This window comes from Lipotes vexillifer, unplaced genomic scaffold, assembly GCF_000442215.2.
Source record: "Lipotes vexillifer unplaced genomic scaffold, Lipotes_vexillifer_v1.1 scaffold1375, whole genome shotgun sequence".
Taxonomy (NCBI): Eukaryota; Metazoa; Chordata; class Mammalia; order Artiodactyla; family Lipotidae; genus Lipotes; species Lipotes vexillifer.
This window is the reverse complement of record NW_006773119.1, coordinates 163995-175394: the sequence shown is the minus strand read 5'-3', so window position 1 is coordinate 175394 and position 11400 is coordinate 163995. Positions and strand designations below refer to the sequence as shown.

The 11400-nt window shown below is 47.2% G+C and overlaps 1 protein-coding gene across 1 annotated transcript in view; it reads right to left on the bottom strand.

Annotated features, from left to right (window-relative positions):
• The window catches only part of AGBL4 (AGBL carboxypeptidase 4), a 202719-nt gene that overhangs the window by 131909 nt on the left and 59410 nt on the right, over positions 1 to 11400 (bottom strand). The window contains 1 exon segment of the mRNA XM_007472148.1: positions 5855 to 5944. Within this exon segment, the coding sequence (XP_007472210.1) occupies positions 5855 to 5944 (90 nt within the window).

Below are 11400 nucleotides of genomic sequence, written 5' to 3'. Positions count from 1 at the left end.
CCTGCTGAAGAATATAAAGGGCACAGGAGAGCATTGCAAGGTTAGGGTCAGATCTGGGCTTTGGAGAGTTTCCCCTGGCTACAGCATGGAATGTGGTTTGGAGGGAAGTTATAATAATGGACAGATGTTCTGAAGGGTGACAAGGTAGCAATAGGGTCACAGACCTAGCAGAGTGCCAGCAAACATAAAGAGACCTGCAGGCAGGAGGCAGGGTCTGACATGGTGGTGACCCGCAGGGGCTCTGCAGTGACCAAAGCCCAGAGAGTCACGGGGAAGCCGCTGATGGAGGGGAAGCCGTGTGGATAGATGATGACACTGATGACAAGACTATTTGTCTACCACCCCCAGGAGCATCAATAATCTTGCCTTAAATCACACAATCTTGGGGAAAGGTGACACCAAAATGACTGAGATTAAGTTTCTGGCCCCTGGCAGAATGGTGCCTCAAAATGGAAACTGAGTTCAGCTTTAGAAAAGTAAGGAAAGTCATATTTCCAGTACCTCTGAGTTTGGGGGATTGAGGCTTGCATCCGCTGTGCAAATCTGTTTTCTCTCCAGGCTGTGAGCTCCAGGAGGGCAAGGACAGCTCTACATTTTTACAATGATTTTGTCAGTGCCCAGCTCAGCACTGGGGCCTGGAAAGTCCTCAATAGATACATGAAAAAGGAATGAATAAAATATGGACCAGTGATGGGCACTGTATGTCCAGTAGCTGGGTTGACCTGTAATTACACTGGGTCTGTTTTGCAGACAGGGAAACAAAGTCAGGGTGAGACACTTGCTGAGTGTCTCACAGGGGCCTGGCTGGGATTCAGGTCCAGTTCTACTGGCTTCAGAGTGGTGCCCTTTCCACGAAGCCAAGGCGGAAGGAGCCAGGAGTCTATCTGCATGTGATTTGCAGGATGATTTGCATATATGCTCACATGATTTTTCTCTAGAGAGTTCTGTATAAGGTTTGCCGTTGCTGTTTCTGGCTAATAGGCAGAATACAGTGCAATGGGAAGAGCCCAGGCTTGAAGCAAGACAGTCGGCTGGGGTCTCCGCTGGGCTCAGAATGTGGGTCACGTGGCAGGAGCCACTCTAGACCCCGCCCTGACCGTGTACCAGGCCCCTGTCTGCCCGCAGCTGAGCCCAAGGGCCCCAAATTATGGAATCACAGGCAGTCTGGCCCTGAAGAACCTGAAGTTCACAGAGTCTAAGTTCTTACCCTCTTATCCCCAACACTGCCCATTTCACAAATGAAAGGACAAGTTTGGGGAAGCAAAAGGCCCCGTGACAACCCCTCAGGGATCTAGTTTCAGACATCTGTGAGGCTGTATGGGAGAGAGGGGGAAGGGGAAGATGGAGAACAGGTGAGGGAGAGAGGAAAACAGAGTTGGGGAGGGGAGGGAGAAAGGGGCATCGGTCACCGCCTCACTGTGGGAAATGCTAGGTTGTGCTGGGTCCTGGTGTCCTGGTGGTTGTGAGTGTGTGTGTGTATGTATTCCCCTGCTCCTCTCCCTGCCCTCACAGGACACCCCGGAAGAGTGAGCTCCCAGAGGGAGGGCCTGGTGGGCCCCTTGGCACGTTGAGCAGGGCTCCCTGAATCCTCACAGCAGCTCCTGGAGGACCACATTGCTGCCGCATTTTATAGGCAGAGAAACAGGCTGTGAGAGTTGAGAACTTGCCGAGTGAGGGTCCCCAGCGCGGAGGTGAAGTGTTAGGATTCTGACTCAGGGCTGCTCAAGTCTAAAGCCTCAGTGATACACACGCCCCTGCTGTCTCCTGCGGGTGGCACACCTTCCACGGTCGTGTTGCATACGCGTGGGCTTAACCAATTCATTTATGAATGGTCTGAAGGGGGCAAGCGCTCTGCAGGTGGGACTTTTCAGTGAGTCATGTCCCAACAACTCCAGAAAGCTTCAGCGCAAGAACATTCACTCAACCGGAGGTCGGAGATCTGACGTGCAGTCCCGGCCAAACTTCTGACGTGCTCCGTGGTCTCCCACGTGGGTAAACGAGGAGGGTTCAGCTAGCGGCTCTTTTGGAAAGGAGGCGAGGAAGGCAGTACACGTGGTACAGGAGTCACATGCCTGGGTTTGGGTTCCCAGTAAGGATAAGAGGAAGCATCCTGGGCACCTTCAAGATGCTCCATGAATGCCACTTCCTCCCCTACGAATAAGACTTCTCCAGTGCTTACTGCATTCCAAGTACCATCTTAAATATCTTATGGTTATTAACTCATTTAATCTCCACAACAACCCTATGAGGCAGGATCCCTGTTATTATTCCCCTTTTGAGATAAAGGGACTGAGGCAAGGAGAGGTTATAGGACATCCCCAAGGTCATTCTGTACCAAGTGGGGGAGCTGGGCTTCAAATCCAGGTGGTGTAGCTCCAGAGACAACAGCTCACACACACTCTGCTACAGAGCCACGTGGGAGTGACCTTGACCTCCCACACCGTAGCTGGAGAACAAGGACAGTCTGGCCTCACAGAGGTCAGGAGCGGGGTCGGGGACAGTAGAGGGTGACTGACAAGCAGCCGTCTCCCCAACATGCAGAGCCTTGAGGAAGTCACAGCCCCCCCCCCCCCCCGGGCTGCCCCGCCCCCCAGAGCCCTGCCACGACAGGACTTCACTCTACTCTCAGCAGCAGGTGCATCAGCAGCTCGGCCATGAGAACCGAGGTCCCAGCTAGATGGGGATGACCAGGCCCCAAACGTTTGTCCTCCACTCAAGGTCACTGAGCCAGTTAATGGGGAAACAGAGTTAACAGAACCAAAGGTACCTCGGCAATCAATCTTCCAGGCCTTAGACCCACCCTCCTGCCCTCCCCAGAACAAGGTGCGCTGGGGAGGGGAATCCAGATGAGGGCTGGGTCTGGGGAAGAAAGCCCCTGCTGAGCCCCATGGGGCTGTGGTCTGGGCTGTCCCCAGGGGGCTGGGAGGCCCTTGGGGAAGACCATGCCTTAGTTCCTCATTGGCAAAGTGGGGGAATCCTGCCTGTCTTGAGCTGCCTCAGGAAGGGTGAATTGTGTGTCTTAAGTGGCAGTTACAGAGATAGGGACAGAGGAAGACCAGGACTGGGGAGATGGGTCCCGGCGTCACATCCGCCATGAATTAGCTGTGTGATCCGGGGTCAGCCACCTCTCTCCCCTGAGCCTCCCAGTCTCACATGTCAAATGTACCGGTTCTTGTGGGGTGGCCAGAACACTGTGCTCTTCCAGGCAGGAAGCTTGGCCCTCTAGTGCTTCTAGGCCCCCTCACTCCTCCAGCAAAAGAGCGTGCACAGGCTTGGGAGACCCAGCTGCAAAGCCCCCTCCTCTCTTTACTGGTTATGTGAACTGGAAGTTCCTCTTTCTGGACCCAGATTTCGCATCCGAGAGCCAAGACAGTGTTTGTTCCTCACAACAGCCCCATGAAATGAACAAGACAATGCGCATTTTACAGATGTGGAAAATGACACTCTAAGATCCAGCCCTGGGTCTCAAACAGCTAGGTTTAAAAGGAGAGCAACAAATATAAATCAAATGCATAACAAATCAGTGCCAAAAAGATGACCATTGGGTAACCCACAAGGCAGGCACAAAGCAGGAGGCTGAAGGGAGTGGGCACAAGACCTCCTAGGCAGAGGGGCAGCAGATGCAAAGGCCCAGTGGTGGGCAGAAGAGTGTCCAGGGATTAAGTTGTGTGGAGCTGGGATATAATGAGGCCAAGGCCCCCTGGCAAGAGCCACACCATGGAGAATTGTGAGCGTCATGCCAACGAGCTTGGAGTTGATCCTGAGAAGGTAGTGGGAAGGCATTAAAGCCTCTGTCAAGGAGTGAACATTGACTGAAAGCCTCAGTGATAGACAGCGCTGAGTCTATCGATAAACTCAGCACCAGCCAGACTCATTTTTGGGGAAAGCAGGGTCAACAGAGAGAGCACCTGGGAGCTTCTCGACTTCTCTGTGCCTCAGGCCTCCTCTGTAAAATGGGACAGTGACCCTACCCTCTGTCTGCTGCCCACAGAGGGGGCGGGCATGGGAGTTTGGGCTCCCAGAGATGAAGTATTGATGGTAAGGCTACTGTCTTTTCACAAATAAGGACAAAAGAGTTGCATCTGATCAGCTGGGGAACAGGCTGCTGCCAAGCTTAGTAACTGACAGATGGCTGCCAGTAAAGAAGTTGGTACAAGCAGGAGGGCCCTGCGAGAGGTTATTGCAAGGACAGTGCGGGAAAGAAGGAGGCTGGAAGTGAGAATGCCAAGAAGGCAGCTACGGTGGCTGGAGCGGGGAGCTGAGACCCACCAGCCATGCCTCTGATGAGCTGCTTGTCTTTGGGCAATCACTTCCTCTCCCTGAAGCTCAGGCTCCTTGTCTGAAACCAAGAGGGAGGAAGTGGTGCCTAACCACAGCCTTGTAAGAATACGAACGGGGAAAATAAGACCCATATGTGTTTGCAGAGTGCCTTATAGTTTACAAAGCAGATTACCTGCTTCATCTTCTCAGATCCCGTGGGGAATGGGGTGACATTTATTGAGGGCCTGCTGTATGCCAGGCACAGGACTGGGTGTTTGTTTACATTCATCTCATGCCAGTTTCATAACAGCCTTCACAGATACATATTGATATAATAACTTATTTTACATTTGAGGAAACCGAACTGCTGGGAGGTGGCAGAGCCACTTGCAGAGCAATTGCATTCCACAGTTATACACCCTAGAAAAGTATCTGCACACGTGCACAAGGCCCATAAGGCGACACCTATGTATCACATTTGTGTGACACAAATATGACACATTTGTATCAGCATTGTCTGTAAGAGAAAACCCTGTAAACAACCTAATGGTCCATCTTCAGGAGAATGGATAGGTAAGTTGAGGTATAGACAGACATGGAATAGAATACATGATGAAAACAAGTGAATGACAGCTATACAAGTTCCAACGCATACAGAATGATACCATTTTTATAAAGTTCAAAAAATGCAAAACTAAAAAATACATTGTTCAGGAATGCTTACATGTGTAGTAAAACTATTAAGAAGGACAAATACAAAATTCAAGCTGATGGTTATTTGTATGAGGGGGAAGGAAAGACAGAGGATTTAAAAGGAATAGATAATATTCAGCTTCTTAAGCTGGTGGGAACTAGGGCATTCATTAAATTATTCTTTATACACTATTGAATATATTTATATTGCTGACTAATTGAATATATATGTGTATACATGTGTATGTACTGCTGACTAAATATATATTTTATATGGATTAACTACTTAATAATAAATAAAAATTCAATTACAAACAGATACATTTGAGAAGAGAAATTACCTCTGGTTGTCTGATATGAAGCATGAATTCCTTCTCATCGTTGGTACAGTATTTCAAAAGCTGTTTGTTAAGTGAATTATTGACTGAACGAATAGATAATTTTCAATTCTTACTTCCCCAGCCCACCACACTTCTGCCAATATATGAATTGACCTGGGGCCAGAATTTTTGTTGTTGGTGGTGGTGGTGATGGTGGGTGGGAGAAGGCCAGATTTATTTTTTTGTAAACCACTGGAGACGTATAAAACAAAGCTAGGAAGTGTAGATGACTCTATGACTCTCATCCTCAATCTAGCACATACAGGAGAACCCTACCTATTCATCTATCTATCCACCCATCCATCCATTCATTCATCCATTCTTCCATGCATACGTGTAGTCGATGAACATTTAGTGAAACAAATACTAATGGAGATCAGGTGTAGCCTCTTGAGAAGTGAAGTAAATTCTCATCCAAGATAAGGACTCCGCATGTGACCATACTGTCCCAGAGGCCATCACAGCGGCCCAGATGGATGTGCGGGGGAGACGCAGGATGCCCATGAGATCTTGCAACTTACCTTGACACACAAATGAAGAGGGTGTTTCCCCTGGGTGGATTCGTCCTGTGATGAATACCACCTTTTGCTCTGCTCCCTCCCAAAGGTTGTCTGTAAGATAAAATGGAAGTAGGTTACTAAGGAGGACAGCTGAGATGGGGAGTTGTTATGTATGTGAGTGGGAGGGGCAGGGAAAGGGTGCTTTACATTTATCTCTTAAATCATTGGGTTAAAACCACTAATTGTATTATGTCCCTGGTCACCCAATATTAAATAACTACATTTCTGTTCTTCTGTGCAACTGATCATATTAATATTACAATCATCTGAAGAAGTCATAAGAGCAACGTCAAATCCCAGATCCACTGACCATGAAACTAGGCAAGTTATGTGTCCTTTTTGAGTTTCAGTGTGTTAATCTATAAATGTGGATAGTTTCTTCATAGGGTTACTGTCATAATTTAACAAGCTTACATATTGCCTAGTACACAGTAAAAATTTAGTAAATGATGGAGTAAAAAAGGTAGCTATTTATATTAGTAATAGTAGCAGCTGCCATTTAAATAGCACCTTTTGTGTCGGGCACATTATACACATTATTTATAGTCCTTACAGAAACATGACAGTTAATACTTCTTTTACTGAGGCAGAAACTGGGGCTCAGAGAGGTTATATAACCTGTTCAAGTTCTACCTACAGAGCTACATAGGGTAGAGCTGAGATTAGAATCCAAGCCCTGTGTGGCCTTGATGAAGTAAGAGGGACCAGATTTCTCTTTCACCTTAAGCAACTAGAAGATTGGACAAAATATACAAAACGACTCTTTTCAGACATTGAACAAGAGTCAGTGCAAGACTAACTCATGAGAAAAGGAAAACTAATGAGGCATGCCCCATGACCGCCCTGGTTTTTTGCCTGGAGGCCCACCCCAGACCAAAGAGCAGAAGAGAGGTATCCTCAACAGAGCATGGAAATCTCACTGAGATTGAAGTTCAGGGAGTCTGAACCAGGTGGTGGTTGTGGGGAAACTCTGTATATTTCAGAGAAGAGGGAGCTCTGTAGAAAAAAGAGTTCCAGGAATCCATAAAGGGCTCCTCATGAGTCTTTCCTGGGTCCCAAGATGTGCATATACAGGGTGAATCTCCATGATGTTATGAAAAAACAACCAGGGAGCTGTGAACTGCACATTCTCAGGGCTCACACAGGGCTAGGAATCATTTGAACTCCCACCTCCAAAGTGGAAGTCTGCATTGATCATTCAGGTCATTTGGTAGAGAATCTAGACGGGCCATGCCTTAGTGGTGGGGCTAAACCACCCTAGACTCACTCTAACAAAAATTTAAAATAAATCTCAAAAGGATCAAGCTGGACAACAACAACAACAAAACTGACCGCCTGCTATATAAAGTCCAACTCTCTTTAAAGGAAGACAACAAAATCCAGATATTCAACAATGTATAATTCACCATATTCATCATCCAGTAAAAGTTATTAGACATACAAAGAAGTAGAAAATTATGGGCCAAAGTCAAAGCCCATGCTTTTGCTGCCTCTACGGAAGTCTCATTTGTATAATAAAGCTTAGCATCTTGCAAATATATTATTAGAAAAAAGCAGTAGCCAAGAGTGACATTCCTAGAAAGTAGGGGCAGGAAGAGGGTGCTTAGCCATGGGCAGAAGAAGTACTGATTGACACAGAACAGAACAATGACCTGAAGGAAATTCAGACATGAGCACTAAGAAGAGCTCGATTAAAGGATCCCATCTACATTAGTGGACAATCTGGATGGAGAGGGGAGGCAGAGATCATTAACTGGCTTTCTGCTTCTGAAATGCTAGGACAGGTCATTTGAATGTGATTCATGATCCCAATAGTTGATGCACCAAGTCAGAGACTAAAATTAAAAAAAAAAAATTTAACCCTATTATACCTGGATCTGAAAGCTTAGGACTTGCCTGGTCTATTGGGTGACCAGTTTTGAGCTCACTGCTTCCCTAATATTAGGTCCCTATAAGACAGCAAAACATATAATGAAGCCAAAATGCATACTTGAGAACTCACTCTGTTCTCGGCTCTATGCTAAGCGCGTTTAGGAGCAAAGGGAGAGAGAGAAGGCTCACCTGCTCTTAAGAAGTTTATGGTTTAAAAGAGAAGTTAGATACCTGAACATCTCCTGGACTGAACACAAGCTCCTCAAGGGAGAAACTGTGACTTTCATGGTGTATGTTTAATGATTTTCCCGGGACTCTGTGTGGAAAGGTGCTCAGGAACTGGCTATTCAATTAATAAGTAAAACATACTCATACAGATCCTGGTTTATAAAGAAATTTAGACACACACTATCTTATTTAATCTTCATCATGCCTCTGTGAGGTGGATAGTATCACTCCATCTTACAGGTGAGGGAACTGAGGCTCACAGAAGGAGGGGACATGTCCAAGGTCATGCAGTAGCAGTGGTGGAGTCCCAGCCCAGTGCCCCATTCACTACCCTGCCTGTCTCCTCCCGGATCCACTAACAGCAGTATCAGATTCTACATCTACTGCATTTCCATCTACAATGTACACAAGGGAGTTTGGTTTCATCCCTTATTGCTGGTGGGAGTTGAGCTATGTCTTAGTATTTATATTGCTTTTTCACTTAAAATACAAAAAACAAAATGTCACCAAGCCCTTTTAAAACACACTAACACTGACCCCATCTATCCCAGCAGCGTAGAAATGAAAAATGACATTACCAAGGTCTCAGTGAAGGCTATCTTTATGGATGTGTCCCCTGACCTGGTATCAACTCAATTGCATTCAGCCTTTCTGCTGACCACAGGGAAATGCAAAATGGGCATTCTATTTGCACACTAATTTTACTGAGCCCCTGCATCTTCATAAAATGATAACGTGGGGCTAATAAAAATCAAGCATCTTGGGTGCTAATATAAGCAAATGTTGACGCAGGCAGGTAACAAATTGCTTTGTCATTTAGGAGGCCGTAAAAGAGCATTATAATCATCTTTAGGCAAAATGGATGGGTCTCCTTTGCTTAGATTTTTAGCTTTCAGCTTTCATTTGCAAAATCAATTTAAGGTAATGTAGTAGCTCTGAGGTGGTGCGACATGGGACTTCCACTCCCACCCCAATCCTGTTACCAAATCCTCAGACTCGTGCAAAGCCAATTAAACATATTCTTGGTGGAGACAGCAGGGATGATGAAGGAAGTAAGCTTGAACAAAGCCAGGGTGGCAAAGAAGCTGAACAATGAGCCCAAGAGAAACATATACGGGAGGGTAAAGCTGGAGGCCTTGGAGAGAGGCACACTCAGGGGTACAGGGCACCCTCAAGTAGAATCAGGACAGCCATAGTGGGCTCCCCAGTTAACAGAAGGTGTTTGCAGTCAAACGTATTTTGTGTAGCATCCCAACTCACACACACACACACACACACACACACACACACACACACACACGAGCACTCCTTTGATAGAGGGATAATGTCCCTCTATCAGCCACCATTTCCTTATTCATAAAATATTTCTTGAGCACCTATTAGGTGGTCAGGCACTAGTTATTATTATCTTCATTTTACAGAAAACTAAGGCCAATAGACATTAAGTGACTTGCCCACAGATAAAGGCTGGCAGAGCCAGAGTCCCCACCCAGGCAGTCTGACTCCCCCTGTGTTCCTCCTCTACGCTTCTCTGCCTCTTGTGAAGGACAATGACATTATCCAGCTCCAATAGCAACTAAGTAGTATTTATTCAGTACTTACTCCGCGCCAAGCACTTTACACGTATGATCATAATTTTCACAGCAACCCAATGAAAAACATCTACAATTCTTACCCCTATTTTTTAGGAAACTGAGTTCTGGCAAGGTTAAGTGACTTGTCTAAACCTGCATAAGTAGCAAATGTGGGGGGAGCCAGGATTAAACCTAGGTCTTTTTGAGTCTCAAATATACGCTCTTAACCACTGTGTCATATCACCTCTTGGAGATTAAATGGGGTCCTTGTGGTGGTTTTAAAAAATACATCCACAAATTCTTCATTAATCACCTCTTTTCAAGAGGTGAACTCCCTCCCTCCCCTTCAGCACGGGCTGGCCTTAGAGACTTGCCCTAACAAATAGATTGCTACAGAGGTGATGGTGCTTGGCTTTTGAGATTAGGCTATAAAAAGACAGTGGCTTCCATCGTGGATGTACTTTCTCTCTCTCTCTCTCCTCACTCACTTTGGCGGCCTTGACTTGTGGACACTCAGGCAGCCTGTGGAGGGGTCCCCCTGGTGAGGACTGTCCCAGCCCAGATGACTGCAGCCCTGGCCCACAGCTTACCGCAACCTCATGAGAGAGCCTGGGCCAGAGCCAGCCAGCAAAGCTGCTCCCACATTCCTGACCCACCGATACAAAGAGATAATAAATGTTTGTTGTTTTCAAAATGCTGAATTCTAGAGTAATGTGTTAGGCAGTAACAGATAACTAATTAATCCCACTGGAGATGGCTGCACTTCCCCTAGTTGATTGTAGAACTTAAGAAACTTTGCATCTCATCTATTGATGCTGAGCCTGAGAGAGGAGCAGAGCCACAACCTTGGTGTCAGGATGGAGGGAGAGCCTCCATCGATCTGGTCAACTGTCCGTGGACTGGACCCGTGGTTGGTGGAGGTACCAGCCAAGATGCCAAGAGGCCCCAGAGAGCACCAACTGGGCCCTCTGAGGACAGAATTCTTCCAGAAGTTCACATGGTCAGTTTTGTTTCCCTGTGTCTCCTGACAATAACTTGTCACAGGGAGTGAGGTATTCTATGCAGGAAGAAGGGGTGGGGACCTGGGAGGGGAATATGGAATGTTACAATAGAAAGATTTTTTTTTTTAACAGAGAATACTTTTTCATTTTCTTGACTGTATGATCCCTGAAGGCATCACGAAGTCGGGAGAATGCCCTCCTGTTGGTTTCCATACCAGACCAGTTGCAGTCTTGCCTATCATACTCTGGGGCCGGAACAGGTCCACCTGCTAGCAAGCTGGAGAAAAGGAAATCCTGGAAGCAACAGCACGCTCTGGACCAGAACAGCCCTGTCACCGGCCTCCCTGTGCTGGCACCGTCCTTGCCAGCCCATCGTCTGCCCAGCCACCAAAGAGGCCTTTCCAAAATGCAAATGGGAGCACACCACTCGCTCTGCTTACAACCCATCGGCAGCGCTCTACTATCCTCCTCCGGGCAAGCCCAGCCTCCTGCATCTGGCATCGCCCCTGTCTCTGGTAGCTGGAGGTCCCCTCACTCCTCCAGCCCCTTCCACAGGCCCCAGCCTCAGCTGCTCTCGGCAGCTCCGCAAGCACGAATGTTCTCCCCACACCTCCACACCTGGGTGCGTGCTTGTCTCTCTGTCTAGAATGCCAGCCCCCAGTTCATCTGTCTGGCTTACTCCTACTTAGCTTTCTAGACTGCTCGGCTGTGCCTCCCCTGAGACGGGAGGGAAGAAACTAATATTCATCCAGGACTTGTCCTAGGCCACCCCTGGTGTTACTGTTGTGTTGTATCTGATTTCATCAGCAGAACAATTCCGTAGTTTTCCCTA